This window comes from Mustelus asterias, chromosome 12, assembly GCF_964213995.1.
Source record: "Mustelus asterias chromosome 12, sMusAst1.hap1.1, whole genome shotgun sequence".
NCBI classification, from domain to species: domain Eukaryota; kingdom Metazoa; phylum Chordata; class Chondrichthyes; order Carcharhiniformes; family Triakidae; genus Mustelus; species Mustelus asterias.
Window position 1 is genome coordinate 15653018 of NC_135812.1, and position 17443 is coordinate 15670460.

Here is a 17443-nt window from a genome sequence, read left to right on the forward strand (position 1 = left end):
ATTTGAGCTGTCTGCTGCCCAGACAAATCACCACCATATAAAACAGAGCTGACTTTCAAATTTATCTCTTATAGGAAATTATGAAATACATTTCTTAAAGGCACAGTATTATCACAGTGAATTAAAATCATCCAATGCTTACTTTAACCTCAGAAGTAACAAAATCCTTGAAAGGCTTAAATCTAATAACTGTGTCCAGCAACCAAGAGAACTTGTCAAATCCTTCATTAATAAAACTGTACAGAATGGCTGGAGGATGTGATTACAGTGATGCACCCTCAGATGTGCTTAAAGCTAAGGAAAATCTACCCCTTGAGAAAGCCCTTCGGATGATCAGGCAATCTAAAATCAGCTTGCAGCAGAGATCCATATTAATGAGAGAAAGAAAAGTAATTTCCACAATCCATGTGGTGAAACAGCACAGAAACAGGGATACTCCAAACCAAGCGAAGCAATACCCCAACTGATCAGCAAAGTAACCATGCCAACACTGTGGAACAAAACACCTCTACAGACTTTGCAGAGCAGTTCTTTCTAGTTTCATTACAGGTTCCAGAAACACCCACGGTTCTAACTAAAAACATTTTCTCAAATGGAATTCAGCCAAGAATTGTCTTCTCTTTTCGCAGAGCAGGTTTGTCCAGTTTCATCACAGGTGTCAGAAGCCCCTCATTGGTCAGACCATCCAACCACTCAAGACAGTTACCATGACACCTTGAATAGATGAGTTAAGAGAGGAACGAGCAACGAGAGAAGTTGAAGCATGAATTATTCATTTAAAATTATATAAGCCAAGCCACTCAATATGTAACTATTTAATGACAAGACATGTAGCATAAACAAATCTTTCAAAGACAATCAGCAGTGCCCTTGGCCTATTTTACAGCTTAAAGTAGAACTAAAAACTAAAAGAAAGAACCACAGCAAAAAAGGACATGACTTTCAAATATTTTCATACTAAGAACTTTATTTGCTTTTAAGTGAAAATTTATAACTGATTAGAATATTGCAGAAAAATGTAGTAATTAAACACCTTAACGTAAGCAAAGTATTGCTTTGGCACTAAAGAATCCTCCACTGATTCACATTTTGCTTTTGATCTGGATACAGGCTCTACAACCCCACTTCATGCATTTTCAGAAGGCTCGAGTATGTTCAGAGTGGACAGCCCTGAGCTGTAAAGAGGTTGGTTCCTGGTTTCCCACCATTACTAAGTGGGTTTATTTGAGAGTCAAGCTGCTGTCTCAAGGGGTACAATTTTTCCATCCCGCCTACCATGGGAATTGTAGTGTGCGGAGGTAGACCATGCAAAGGTCCGTTCAACTCAGGCCAGAATTTTCAGTCTTGGGGCGAATGCGGCCGGAAAATCCCTCCCAAGAACTCAGTCAAAACACACCTTACTATGCCAAAGCGACATTGTTTTTTGATGTTATCTAACTGTGGCGTAAAAGATCATTCTGAATGACCTAATGAAGCAGTTAAATGCCTTTTCCTACTGTACTCTGGTGTGTGAGATTTACCACAGGGTGAATACTTAAAAATTGTGACTGCTGTACAAATTATGTCTTTAACTGGTTTGTATGGCATAAACCAGATTGTTCCATGGAGATCCTGATCCAAACGTGCAACACTCCTCCCAGTCAGAAGAACAATGCATAATGTGGACCTGAGTCCTTACATCTCGAGGGGGCTAGATGGTTTCTCTCCCTCGTCACACTTGTCAACATCACCCTCACATTCCTCCAAGATAGTGATCATTTCCAAATGTGATTCTAACAAAATAGGTCAGGAATGACACTGCTGACATAAAAAGGGATTTTTTTCAGTTGCTTATTTGGGATGTTCCAGCTACTGCAGATATTTTTTTTTAAAACAAGTTTTGGGTTAGGTATCGAAGAACAATGAATAAAAAGAGAAAATCTACATTCCCATGAAGGAAGATTTTCTTTCTTTTCATGTGTAACAAATTTATAGAACTAATTACAATTTTGTTCCATATTGTGCACTAGGAAGGTCTGCCCCACAATTTGCAAAATGTAAAATGTCATAAAAAGCTTTCCAAATATTTTGGTCATATTATCATATTTATTTAAAAAAAAGAAATATAGCACTTACCAGAACTGGGGGACTCCAAAGATGTGCTGCCTAAATTGTTCCGAAGACTAAATTGTTTTGCTACTCTTTTCACTGGACAACTGAGAGTTCTGTTCAGACATTTTTGCACCATGAAATTTGTTTTAATTGCATTCTGTTTTACTTTGCATGCCATTTCAAATACACTTTCTGCAATCCTCCGCATTTTTGCACATTTAAAACACCATGAATAGCCCAAATTTGACTAGTGCCTTTTGCTTTGCATGTTTTACATGGCACTACTTTTGCTACCACAAAGACTTCAACTTCACGAGGATCTGGCCATTTTCTGCTCTTTATTTATACCCAATATGCCATGCCCACTATTTAGGCAAAATGATTTTCATCAGAATATACTGCTTTAAGAGTTCAGTTATTGGCACATATATGCAATGTCAGGAAATGTACATTGCTGTGGGAAAAGATATTTTTTCTGTGTCATGTGCAACTAATTTTTAAAACTATTTCACAACTTGAAAAATGTTAAACAATATATTATAGAAAGCATTACAAACATTTTAGTCAAATATCATATTTCGGCACCTTTATGCCCAATAGGAGCAAAACAGTTAATTTCAGGACAATTTTTTTTACAAAGTCAAAGGAAAGTATTAAAAGCAAAATATATGGTCAGGATTTTGTTATCTGTAATTCTATGGAGCTCTGAAGCAAAATAGATTCAACAATTCCCTATTCTGGGAGAAATTTTCACTTAGTGCAACATTACCTGTCATTTTCCCATTTACAACTTTGGCAACTCTGTAGCGAATAAAAGCTCCTATCAACAGGTAAATATCATGGGCTGGACTCAAAATAATGTTTTCCAGGATAATGACTCGTATTGTTGCAGCAGGAACATTCTAGAAGAAAGAATCACAAGTTACAATTAACTTAATGTATTTGTGTACACATAGAACAGTAAAAGTTTCTCCAATATTCCATTTTACTCCAATGTCCCAAAGCCACCATGTGCCATTTTTGCGGCCATTGTATCTCTCATTCAGCTGTTCGGACAAGGTCTTTAAAACACATTTTTAATTGCACAATTCTATCAATATTTGTGACAACACAATAAAGTAAATGAGGCCACACTGTTGCATCTAGTTGTTCGGGGACTCGCCAAGAGTGGTTTTATTTCGATATATCCAGATGTCGCACCATCTCTGACACATATAAAATGTAAGGGATCATATGACAAGTGGTCATCATTCTGGAAATCACAGGTTCAATCTATCATATGCAGGGAAATATTGTGGTTTTGGTTTGTTGGCTTTTACAGACCCTTTTTAACCATGAGAGAAGATCTGAGCCTTTTGGAACAAGAGCAGTTCTAAATTAAAAATAGTAGCTGTTGCTTTTTGGGTTAAGAAATGAAACTGCATACAAATATTTAGGTACAGTGTTCTGCAGCAGTAGCAGTGCAATCAATTTATGATCCATGACTGGATCTGACAAACAAAAAGAACTTTCAATTTCAAATGTAGAGAAAGATGTAAAAATTGTTTCAGAGACATAACAAAATAAATGGACACCGAGACAAAGGAAATATGAGGAAGGCTGACCACATACTAGGTGAAAGAGTAAGTCTTGGGGGGGGGTATTAAAAATTGGAGACATTGGGATCGTTTGGAGGGAATTTTAGAGGGTGGGGCAACAGCTACTTAAAAACTAATAAACAATCCAAAATTCAACAATTACAGGAATCATATATCTTCCAGGATACAAAATAAATTGAATATAATTAAGAAATCACTTTCAAAAGGTACTTGAGAAAATGAGAGCTATGCTATTCAAAACTGTCCACAAAAAACGTCCATTGTGACCACCTCTGAACTATGGAACACAGCATTTTTACTTATACAGTAATCCTCCACTGCAATAACATCTCCAGTAATTACCTTATGATTCGTATACTGCTTTGGTGTCAAACTTTGCCTGATAATGCTCCTGTGAAATACCTCTGGTTGCTTTACCATCTTAAAGGTGCTGCATAAATGCAAGTTGTTGTTTGTGACCATTGCGCAGCTGCATTTGTCATGCAAATTTTTGATCGGCATCTATTTCAATTATCTCAATTTCCATTAGATATGTAATGTCAGGTCATATATTGTAGCAATCTCAATTTGCATAATGTTTTCTTCCAGCCATAGATCTGTAGATCGCAGCACACAAGTTGACCTTTAAATCTTTGAAGAACCCTTCTAAAAATTAGGTTTGACTTGTATGCCGCGTATAAAATGTCAACCACTGGTTTTTGTGCAGCTAGTCACCATTTTGGAATGTGAAAGGAAACATGACATCAGTAATTCAAACTAATGATTTAATGAAATTGTTCAACAAGTATAATTTGAACCAAAATCATAGCATATTAAAAAGAATCAATTCATCGACTTTGGCATCCAACATAAAGAGTTCACTGAATTTATCCTGAGTCTAAGGATTCCACTCAATCATTTGAGGCACTTTTGTTTTATAATTATCCCTCCACAAAATAAAATAATTTTCCTCTCTATCCACTGAATTGGATATTTTGCAGTCTTTTGAATAATCTGAACATTTGATCGCTGGGCATATTGAAATTCATGAGTGTTTTATCAGTGTTGCCGAGGTGACACAATTAGTATTCATGTTTTTGCTGCTGCCTGATGTTGAATCGCTGGAAACGGTTACTTAAAAAAAAATCAAGGTCCTTTCGTACTCTGAGTGATCTTGATTTCCTGTCGCAATGTGAAGCATTTTCATTCCATAAAGCGAAACCACCTAGCTGTTGCTCTGAAATCTTTGCTGGACTCAGTGTTTGAGTTGGCCTCAAGTGTGCATATACACAATTCATTTCTGGTAATGTAACCATAATGTATAATGTTACCATTCTGACAATTTTGAGGACCCATTCCAATGCATGCTTCTCAAGATCAGACCGTGTGGCTGCTCCCCGTTCTGATGACACATGGGTCTTAGGCATCTTCGTCAGGATGGATTCTCGCAACAACAACTAACACCAAATTCCCTCACTGCAGCATAGTTCTGTGACAAGTTTTAAAACATTACAACTTCAACTTGGAACCAGCTTCATATTTTGTTCTTTTCACTGTTCGTTGGTCACTATGTGCAGGTTGTTCAATGAGGCATGTCTTGGTAACATGGCCTATATTGCCTGCTTAATCACATGCACTGACTAATAAGATGAGGATGACCTTGAACATGAATTTCTGAGCTGGAAAATTGAGGCCAACACCTAATGCAACTAGATCTATAAACAGGCATTTCTCAGCTAAAAATGTGAGGAGTGGCAGGGGGCAAGGGTTCGATTTTTATGTTGAGTATAGGCCTAAATGTGCATTCCGTTGCTGAAAAAATTGAATCATCTTACCATGGAATCTCTACAATGCAAGAGGCCATTTGGCCCATCAAGTCTGCATTGACTCTCCGACAGAACATCTTACCCTGGTCCAAAACCACATCTCCTTCCCATTCCCTTAGCCACATGCATTTACCCCACAAATCCCCCTATCCTACACATCTTGGGACACTAAAGGGCAATTTAGCATGGCCAATCCACCAAAATCTGCACATTTTTGGATTCCTTCAGAATACCCGGAGGAAACCCATGCAAACAACGGAAGAATGTGCAAACTCCACACCGAAGGCTGTAATCAAACTCTAGTTCCTGGTGCTGTGAGGCAGCAATGCTAACCACTGTGCCACCATGCTGCCCTGTATGTGAAACAATCAATTACTTAGGTCACTGTGATGCTCTCGAATTTGCTGGACATGCAAAGACTCATTTCAACTGATGATAAAGACAAGTGCTATTAATAAGCTGATCACAGCAGTCTAATACATTGCACATTGACATAACAACATGTTCTACTCTGGGTTGGTAGCACATGGGGTTATGCCTACAATTGCACATGGGCTGTGTTTCTAATCTTAAATCAAACAGGTATTTCGAAGGAGCACAGAGAAATCTGGAAATAGTAGTTACCTCATGACACTGTCAGACATATCCCAGTTATTGCTTCAACAGCACTAACAGAGACCTTGGTACATAACACTTGGGGCAGAATTTAATGGGTGTTGGAGCTTCCTACCCCGTCACCAAAAGAATAAACAGAAAACACATCCTCACCGACACTGGCTGCGCTGGTAATAGCAGTCATTAATTGGCCACTTAAGGGCCTCATGTGCCAGGATTTATGGTATATTTGAAACAGAGTTCACTGAATTCAACCCGAGTCGCTTCGGCAATGGCATCATCGTAAAGATTTCACTTTGCACCAGAAGTTGCGCCGGTCGTGTCCCTACCTACCTAGGCTTATATATAGGCTTACCTATAACCCTCAATCCTATTAAGTCCCATGTACTCATCCAGAAGTCTCTTAAAAGACCCTATCGAGTTTGCCTCCACCACCACTGATGGCAGCAGTGAAAGAACAGCTGTATAGTTTCAAGTCAGGATGGTGTGTGACTTGGAGGGGAACTTGTGGTGTTCTCATGCAGTTGTTGCCCTTGCCATTCTAGATAGTAGTGATCATGAGTTTGGAAGGTGCTGTCCAAGCAGCCTTTCTGAGCTTCTGCAGTGCATCTTGTAGATGGTACATACTACCATTACTATGTATCTGTGATGAAGGGAGCCAATCAAGTGGACTGCCTTGTCCTGGATGGTGTCGAGTTTCTCGAGTATTATTAGAGCTGTACCCTTCCGGGCAAAGTAAGAGCATTCCATCACACTCCTGACTTGTGCCTTGCAGTTTGTGGCAGGCTTTAGGGAGTCAGGTGAATTACAGGATGCACAGCCTCTGACTTGCTCTTGCAGCCACAGTATTTTTATATGGCTAGTCCAGTTGAATTTCTGTTCAATGCTAACTCCGGAATGTTGAGTGGGGGATTCAGCGATTGTAATGCCATTGAATGTAAAGCAGTGATGGTTAGATTCTCTTTTGTTTGAGATGGTCATTGCCTGGCACTTGTGAAGCGCGAATGTACTTGCCACTCACCAGCCCAAGCCTGGATATTATCCAGGTCTTGTTTCATTGGACATGGACTGCTTCAGCAAATGAGGAATCATGAATGGTGCTGAGCATTTCCAGATGGGTCGAGATGAAACAACTATAACTTCTTTGGCAATCGCTCAGGGTTAAGGATGCCTTGCTTCCACTTCTGACCCTTGACGAAGGGTCATCAGGCATAAAACATTATCTGTTTTCTCTCCATAGATCTGCTGAGATTTTCCAACATTTTCTGTTTTTGTTTCAGATTCTACCATCTGGAGTAATTTGCTTTTAGACTGAAAGAAGGGTCTGCATTAGAAAAATCTTAAAAAAGAATGAGGGCTTTTCGACAACGGATCCACTGTATTACAATGTAACGTGCACCCACTTGAACTCCTGATGGCTGGAAAGTTATTCAAGCTAGATAGAAGTCTCTACAGGCAGAAGCTAGCTTCTCCTTTGAGAGAGCGAGAGAACAATCTTCAGGAAGGCAGATGATCAACTTCAGCCCTATCTGCTTGGCACCCCAGATGGTACGGTCAGAAGAAGCCCCCTCGTCCCTAGATTGTCCATTCCCACAGTAGTGGAGAGACATCGAAGAAGATACCCAGATGCCAAAACAACTTCCAAATCAACAGAGTTTATCTGCAACAAGAGAGCCTACCATTATCTGACGAATGTGCAAAACAAGATAGCGAAGGGATATAAGGCCTCCAAACTACCTGAACCTATGAACTCAAATATTTGAAGGAGGGAAATGGTGTAGTAATAATAATGTAAATTTAAGGGGTAAACTAGAATAATTTGAAATACATTCGATAGACTTGGGGGTGGGGGGGGTGGTGGTTAGTGTATGGGTTTAACAGATATCAGGTTAGCATAGGACTGAGTATAGTACTGCCTGCATAGTGATGTAAGAAAACACATATGACCAACACTTCGGACGTCAGTCTAGTGTTGGAAAGAGCTGTGTGCCCAAGCAAACACGGAAAGAGCTCCCAGCTTTAACCCTTTGCTGTATATATGTTCATAGTTCTTGTGGTTAGTAAGTACAAATTAATCTACAGACTATGAAGATGTCATTAAGACCTATTGAACGGTATCTAACACCTTACAACAGGTTCATCACACATCAATAAAAACATGCTACCTTCACATTCATCAAAATGATATGCACTTTTTCACTAACAAATTATAAAACTAACATAACTTTTCTCTTTAATTGACTTGTTGCTAAATGAAAATTTACAGCACAACCAGTACCTTATATATAGAATCCTGCAGTCGTGTTTTCAGGTTAGCAGTACCAGTCATTAATCCAGATACAAGAATGATATCTCCTTGCTTTCCTTCTTTTTCCATTCTTGCTATATATACAGGTGGTAAATAGGTAGACTCCGAAAACTTCATTATTCTGATGAAAATACATAAAATACACACATAATTCTGGATGCAGGTAGGAACTGTGTGTCTTGCAGAATAACTGATGAGTTTACAAGCAGATAATTCAGTCTGTGAAATCATAGAATCCCTAGAGAGCAGAAGGAGGCCATTCGGCCCATTGAGTCTGCACTGACTCTCTGACAGAGCATCTTACCCAGCCCCAAACACCACCCCATTCTCTTAACCCCATGCAGTTACTCTTCTAATCCCCCTAACCTATACATCTTGGGACATTAAGGGGCAATTTAGCATGGCCAATCCACCTAATCTGCACATTTTTGGACTGTGGGAGGAAACTGGAGCACCTGGAAAAGCCCACGCAGACACAGGGAAAACGTGCCTGTGAGGCAGCAGTGCTAACCACTGTGCCACCATGTCGCCCTAAATGTGAAAAAATCAATTACCTGCGTCTCTGTGATGCTCTCAAATTTGCTAGACATGCATGTTAGTAAATCTGGAAGACTCATTTCAATTGATGATAAAGAAATGTGTAATTAACCTTATCACAGCAGAAATAAGTAGAGTAGAAAGTGTTGACACACAACACATTCTACTCTGGATTGGTGTGACATGGGGTTATTCCTACAATTATACATGGGCTGAGTTTCTAATCTTAGTCAAACAGGTATTTTGAAGGGGAACAGAGAAATCTGGAAATAGTTACCTCATGACTTTGTCAGACATATCCCAGTTATTGCTTCAACAGCACAGCTAACAGTACATAATACTTGGGGCAAATTCAATAGGTGTTAGGGCTTCCCACTCCGTTACCAGAAGAGTCAACAGAAAACACATCCCTGCCGATACCAGCTGCCCTGGTAATAGCAGTCATTAATTGATGGGTCTCAACTGGGGTTAAGGTGGGCAGGCTGTCCAAGTCCTCGTCCACCCCGGGAAAATTGAAAACAGGTCAGTATTGGACCTGAGAATGGTGGCAAGGCCATCTGGGTAATTTAACGGGCCATTCACCCAGCCTGCAAACCCACCAGCAGGGGCCCATTAAATTCTGCTCCTGTAGCTTTTCTAATTCAGGTAAGGATACATGACATCACAGGAAATTACAGAATGAGGAGAAAAAGCAAATCACTTTGTTCCATCGAAGTACATGACCAAAACGTAAAATTGCTAGGGATTTTAATTTATTTTGTCTATCATTTAATTGCAGAAATGAAAAATACATTGTGTACCAGTCTATCATTTCTGTTTTCTAAAAGTTAGCCCAACTATAGTCAATCGATGAGAAAATGCTGAATTAGCGTTCTTTCATATTTCGAAAGTAATAGCCCAACTAGTGCCTACCTAATTTTACTTGGCGACTCTGCAATATTATCCATGTCTTCATTCTTCACGATGCTCCACTCAAAAATAAATCCTTCCAAACTGCTAAAGGTATTGCCTGAAAAATAGGTGGGATAACTCCATTATACATGATTATCATGGAGAATAAATGTACATTTTCTAACTTAACTTTATAAGAAACAGGCACAGGGGGAACCATTCAGTCCATCGCGCTTACTCCCTATTCAATAAGATTATGGCTAATCAGATTGTAGATTTAACTCCATTTTCCTGCCTACCAACTCCTTGTTGATCAAAACTATTTCTAATTCAGCCTTAAATATATTCAATGAAGTAGCCTCCACTATACTCTGTGGAAGAGAATTCCAAACAAATCTCTGCGAGGAAAATAAACCTCTCATTTTTTAAAACTAATAAAACATTTTCAAACTAAAAACTGGTTCTAGATTCCCCAATGAGAGGAAGCATCCTTTCAGCATCTATCCTGTCAAACACCCTCAGAATCACCTCTCATTCTTCATCAGCTTCTGTTTGCATACGTCCAACCTGCTCAACCTATCCTGATAAAACGACCCCTTCATCCCAGGGATTATCCTACTGAACTTTCTCTGAACTGCTTCCAATGCTAGTATATCCCTATAGTAAGGAAACTGAAACCTCCAGGTGAGCTCTCACCAATACCCTGTAGAATTGTAGCAAAACTTCCCTACTTGTTGCAATATAACTTTTTGCAATTCATGAACAGTAACACCCAGATCCCTCTGTATTACAGCAATCTTCACTCTCTCCATTTAAATAATACACTGGTTTTCCTTTTTTCCTGCCAGCGTGGATAAAGTCATTTTATTTCTCTTACACTTCAACAAGTTGTCTACATCCTTTTGCAGACCTCTTTGTATCCTCCCCACAACTTGTTTTCCACCCATCATCAGCAAATTTGACTACAATATATTTGGTCCTTTCCTCTAAGTCATTAACATAGATGGTAAATGATTGAGGCCTCAGTACTGATGCCTGCAGCATTCCACTAGTTGCAGTTTGCCATCCTGAAAATGACCCATTTATCCCATTTGCTGTTAATTAGCCAATCCTCCATCCACGCTAACTTATCATCCCCAAAACCACAAGCAGTAAGTTTTGTACAGTAACCATTTATGTGGCACCTTATCAATGCCATTTGAAAGTCCAAATACACTAAATTACATCTTTACCTTTACCTTTATCTACCCTATTGTTGCATCCTTCAAGAACTCTAATAAATTTGTTAATCAATTTTCCTTTCACAACGCCATGTTGACTCTGCTTGATTAATTTTTTGCTTTCTAAATGTCTTGCTTCTACTTTCTTGATAATGAATTCTTAACAGTTTTCCAATGATAGGTGTTAGGTTCACAGGCTTAGTTTCCAGCTTTCTGTCTCCCTCCTTTCTTGAATAGAGGTGTTAAATTTGCAGCTTTCCAATTTGCATGGACATAATTAGGGAATTATGGGAGATTACAATCAATGCTCCCACTATCTCTGCAGCGACCTCTTTTAAGACCCTACCATGCAGGTCATCAGGTGCAGTGGACTTATCAGCCTTTAGCATATGCGATGTATCTTAAGCTGCTGTGTGAGGCAAGGGAGGAGATTTCAGGAGATCTGACTCAAATTTCAAATTCTCTATGGCCACAAGAGAGGTAAGAAGTTTAACAACACCAGGTTAAAGTCCAACAGGGAATTCCCACTCACCTGAAGAAGGGGCTTGCAGCTCCGAAAGCTTGTGTGGCTTTTGCTACCAAATAAACCTGTTGGACTTTAACCTGGTGTTGTTAAACTTCTTACTGTGTTTACCCCAGTCCAACGCCGGCATCTCCACATCACAAGAGAGGTGCCAGAGGGCTGGAGATCAACTGATTTGGTACCATTATTCAAGAAGGGAAGTAGGAAAAAACCAGGTAATTACAGGCAGTAATTACTGCATTAGAAAGTGTGCAGAGGAGGTTCACCAGAATGTTGACTGAGCTGGAGCATTTCAGTTATAAAAAGAGGCTGGATAGGATGGGGTTGTTTTCCCCAGAGCAGAGAAGGTTGAGGGGTCCTCACCAATGTGTACAAAATTGTGAGGGATATAGATAGGGTAGATAGGAAGAAATATCTCCCCTTAGTAGAGGAGCATACATTTAAAGCAAGGAGCAAGATATTTAGAGACGAGAGAAAACTTTTTCACCCAGAGGGCGGTGGGAATCTGGAACTCACTGCCTGAAAGAGTGGTAGACATGAGAACCCTCACAACATTTAAGAAGCATCTAGATGAGCACTTGTAAAGCCGTAGCACACAAGGCTACAAACCATGGAAAATGGCATTAAAATAGATAGGTGTTTGATGGCCAGCACAGTCACAAAAGAGCCTCTTTCTGTGCTGTAAGACTGAGTCCCATTAATTTTCCCAGTACTTTTCCTCTAATGATTATGATCGTTTTAAGTTCCTTCCTCCCTTCCGCCTCTTGATTTTCTACTGCTCTTGGCGTACTTTGTGTCTTCTAGTACATGGACATACAAATTACTTGTTCAAAGTATGCAATTTCCTTGTTTCCTAATATTCCCCAGTCTCCCCCTGAGGGACTAACTTTAACCTGGTGTTGTGAGACTAACTGTTTTTTCATATATACAGTCAACTCCTGTTGTTCGCTTAGGTTCTGATCCCATGAAATTGCGCAAAGGGCAAAATCGCGAACAGTGAATTTGTGCATGTGCAGAGATGGTGCATGTGCTGTGCAATTTTTTACTTGGGAAAGGTGAGTTTAAGAGTCTAACAATTTAACATGAGAGTTTAAAATCACAGATCAGCAAAGCTTTGAAGCCAAGAAGCTAAATTTAACGATTCACGCAGGCAAATTAATTTGTGATAGAGCGGGTCACAAATGAGGGGAGTTGATTGCACTTGTAGAAGCTTTTACTATCTGTTTGTATATTATATCCTATCTGGGTTGCCATAGTCACGTGATCTCGGCCATGAGGCACAGGTGGGGGAGCCATCTTACATTCAGTTTAATAAAGATATTTCTTGTTGGTTTTCTCTAAAATTATAATTTCTCACTCTTCATTATTTTCAGTCATCATTTTTAGTGCTGGTTAAAAATTTTCCCAATCTTCTGGATTACCACTAACCTTTGCAGAATTGTCCAGCTTTTTTCTTTCAATTTTATTCCATTCTTAACTTCCACAGATGATGCATCCTTCTCATGGAGTTTGTTTTGAAATGTGCATCAAAACAATGTCTACGTAAAGGAGTGCAGTGAAGTCTTATTATAGTAAACATTTGTTCATAACAAAATGTTCCCCTCATGTTAGCTTTAATTGCAGTTAGCAGATGTGCTCAAAAAATAAGGGGGAACCAGATAAGCAGATGAGGAAGGAGGGAATTGAATATGTTGGGACGGGTGGGAAGGTGGTGGTGTGGAGTATAAATGCAGCACAGACAAGTTGGACCTAATTGTTTGTTTCTGTGTCATAGGCTCTATGTAACTATGTCAGATTGTGACCTTCATATTCTTCACATCAGCGTGAATTTTAAAATAAAGTACAGAGTTTTGGATTGATAAATGCATGTCTATAGGATATTATGAAGTACAGCTCATACCTTCCTCATCCAAGGCTCTGACTGTTAATTTTAAAAGAGAATCATCCACATACAGCTCTCGTGTTGTTGATACAATTTCAATTTGATTTATAATATCAACCATTACATCACAGCGTAACACTTGCCCTGTCACTGAAACAAAAAAAGAGTGTATTATTGCCATGCAGACTGCTTCCAATTTAACATCACTGTTCCATATAAAACAATGTGTGCCATAATTCATTTATACACAAAAATATTATTTTTCAGTTCCCTTTGCATGGACCAATAAGGTACGAGGATGACTTTTTGCCTTGCTGCTTCATTTCAGAACCCAGTAATGCTGCCCGTTAGTACCAAAGGCATTTTTTTCTGAATGTAAAGTTGTCTCGGTTTGATTCAACTTCCCAAAATAACAAACATTCATAATCAACACCTATCTGCTTTAAAAGCCTAAGGAAAAGTTTGCACCTTCAGGAATCCAACTAGTCATTTTATGCCTTATTTCCTGCTTATAGCATCCATTGAATCAGAGAGCTCAACAAACCAATGGTGTACACAGAACAGACCACAGGTATTTAACCAACTACCATCAGATCTTGCTGGTGTAATATCAACCATGACATTACGGTGTAGCACTTGCCCTGTCACTGAAACAAAAAAAGTGCATTATTGCCATGCAGACCATTTTCAATTTAAAATATCTATTCCATTTTTAAAAATGTGTTCCATAATTTATTTATACACAAAAATATTATTTTTAAATTCCCTTTGCCATCAAGCATCACGCATCATCTTGAACCATTGAGGTACAAAGATGACTTGCTGCCTTGATCCTTCCGAGGCAGAAGTATATTGGAACATCTGCGGGTATTCTAGAATTAACGACTAGGAAGATTTCAAAAACCTATTCCTCCAAATACTAAATGTCATACTGTACAGCACTGTGGTCTTCCCAGTTGTATTTTCAAATTCCTGCCAGCTCTTCAAATAATCAAAATAATATTATGAAACATACCTGTTTCCTCAGCTATGATTATACTGGTGAGGCGAGTAGACTGAGTTGAGCGAACAGATATCAATGCTGTGTTGGAACATTCAGTATCATTCTGATATACAGGTTCAATAGTTGCTACATCTGGTCGTGTTGAATACCTTTAACGTAGAAGAGAGCCATGTAGGTCTACCATTGTGTTATTACTACTACATTAATTATTAACTGCATTTATTGTACTGCATGTATCAAGTGCAACATCTGATGATTAAGTTGCAATTTTTCATCAGGCAATGTGAACTTTAGCGAAAATTCTAAATTTATAACCTCATTTAAAGTAGAATGAATGCTGCATTAAGTTTGAATAACAAGGATTTAATCATTTATAAAAACCCTAACTGTAATTAGCACTAAGGTGGCATTTATGGACCCAACCTTTGTTTATACAATCAATCAGATGAAAGTGCAACTATTTTAAGTATGTTCTAAGACTTTCAGCAGTTAACATTTTGGTTATTTTGATTTTTGTGATGTATTCTGGGGCGGCACGGTAGCACAGTGGTTAGCACCGCTGCTTCACAGCTCCAGGGACCTGGGTTCGATTCCCGGCTCGGGTCACTGTCTGTGTGGAGTTTGCACATTCTCCTCGTGTCTGCGTGGGTTTCCTCCGGGTGCTCCGGTTTCCTCCCACAGTCCAAAGATGTGCGGGTTAGGTTGGTTGGCCATGATAAAATTGCCCCTTAGTTTCCTGAGATGCGTAGGTTAGAGGGATTAGTGGATAAAATATGTAGGGATATGGGGATAGGGCCTGGGTGGGACTCGATGCAGACTCGATGGGCCGAATGGCCTCTTTCTGCACTGTAGCATTCTATTCTACTTTTGGTTATGCATAGCCTCTTTAATCCTAAATTTAACCCCTCCTTATATGAAAGGTATTTCCATGTTTCGGATTTAATAATTGTTAAGAAGTTGGGATAAAATGAAGATAAAAAATTGGATAAAAGGAAACTGATAAGAATTTAGCTGCACTGGAAGCTATTGATATGCAGATTAGCCCAAAAGTAAGGCAAATAGATATTTACTTAAGTGGAGAACAATAGGGCATAGAATTGTAGGAGTTAAAGATACAGAATGTAAGAGTTCAAAAGAAGAAATAAGGCTGAATGTTGCATTAATATGCTTAAAGTGTGACTTCTAAGACTAGTTGATCAGATAAGAAAAGATCAAAAAGGATAAACTACACATCAGTGACAGGGTTACTACTTAACTGGAAAACAGCTAACCAGCAACCAGGATCACAGCCACACCCAGATGGAAGCCGAGCTCTCCCCAAAAACAAGCTTTTGGCCTAAAGACTGCTGTTTTAGAAACTAGATCTGCTACTTTGAACCAGAAGAATAACTTCCCAAAAGTAAGATATAGGTCGTATGTGTTCAAGAATTTGGCTCATAGTGTTAGAATCTATGGGATGTTGTTTTGAGGAAAGTACATTCTCCGAGTCCAGGCAAGTAGATAGATTTGGAAGGGGTTAATTTAAGTATACTGTGTTTGGAGCCATTATTGTAGTTAATTATAATTTTTATTCTGTATTGTTAACTCTCTTATTGAGTGTTTTACAGTTTAATAAATGTTTTTTATTTGATCGGTTACAAGAAGTCTGAACCTTTCCTCACTGGTTTTCATCTCCTTTCCTCACATTATACCAATTTGCAAAGTAAACTGTTAAGCACCGGTATTCCAAGTTTCCCTTCTGGGATTTGGAATACCCTTTAACTTTAGCGAAAATTCTACATTTATAACCTCATTTAAAGTAGAATGAATGCTGCATTAAGTTTGAATAACAAGGATTTAATAATTTATAAAAACCCTAACTGTAATTAGCACTAAGGTGGCATTTATGGACCCAACCTTTGTTTATACAATCAATCAGATGAAAGTGCAACTATTTTAAGTATGTTCTAAGACTTTCAGTAGTTAACATCGGCAGGGTTCTTAGCACTACTGAATGACAATTAAAAGTGCTGCATCCAATATGTATCTACTACTATGTAAAGTTAAAGCACATGGAATTGCAGGTAATGTCTTGAGATGGACAGAAAGCTGGTTAGCAGACAGGAAGCAAAGAGTTGGCATAAATGGGTCTTTTTCTGAATGGCAGTCAGTGACTAGTGGGGTTCCGCAGATGATACAAAGTTGGGTGGGAAGGGTGAGCTGTGAGAAGGATGCAGAGACGCTTCAGCGTGATTTGGATAGGCTGAGTGTATGGGCATATGCAGTATAATGTGGATAAATGAGGTTATCCACTTTGGTAGCAACAATAGGAAGACACATTATTGAATGGATATAAATTAAGTGAGGTGATGTTTTGCTGCAATTGTATAAGGCGTTGGTGAGGCCACACCTGGAGTTCTGTGTGCAGTTTTGGTGTCCTTACCTGAGGATGTCCTTGTTACAGAGGGAGTTCAGCGAAGGTTTACCAGGCTGATTCCTGGGATGGCAAGTCTGTCATATGAGGAGACTAAGTCGGCTAGGATTATACTCACTGGAGTTTAGAAGAGTGAAAGGGAATTTCATAGAAACTTATAAAATTCTAACAGGATTAGACAGGATAGATTCAGAAAGAATGTTCCCAATGGTGGAGGAATCCAGAACTAAGTCATAGTTTGAGGATAACGGGTAAATCTTTTAGAACCGAGGTGAGGAGAAATTCCTTCATGCAGAGGGTGGTGAATTTGATTTGATTTATTATTGTCACATGTATTAGTATACAGTGAAAAGTGTTGTTTCTTGCGCACTATACAAAGCATACCGTTCATAGAGAAGGAAACGAGAGAGTGCAGAATGTAGTCATAGCTAGGGTGTAGAGAAAGATCAACTTAATGCAAGATAAGTCCATTCAAATGTCCGACAGCAACAGGGAAGAAGCTGTTCTTGAGTCGGTTGGTAAGTGACCTCAGACTTTTGTATCTTTTTCCTGACGGA

General features: G+C 39.0%; 1 protein-coding gene across 1 annotated transcript in view; it reads right to left on the reverse strand.

Annotated features, from left to right (window-relative positions):
- LOC144501872 (nuclear pore membrane glycoprotein 210-like) overlaps positions 1-17443 on the reverse strand; it is a 154846-nt gene that overhangs the window by 128405 nt on the left and 8998 nt on the right. Inside the window, exons 2-6 of the mRNA XM_078225916.1 lie at positions 14486-14622; positions 13489-13620; positions 9867-9963; positions 8388-8538; positions 2861-2993 (exon numbers count right to left, since the gene is read on the reverse strand). Coding sequence (XP_078082042.1) covers positions 2861-2993; positions 8388-8538; positions 9867-9963; positions 13489-13620; positions 14486-14622 — 650 coding nt within the window. The remainder of the gene's footprint in view (positions 1-2860; positions 2994-8387; positions 8539-9866; positions 9964-13488; positions 13621-14485; positions 14623-17443) is intronic.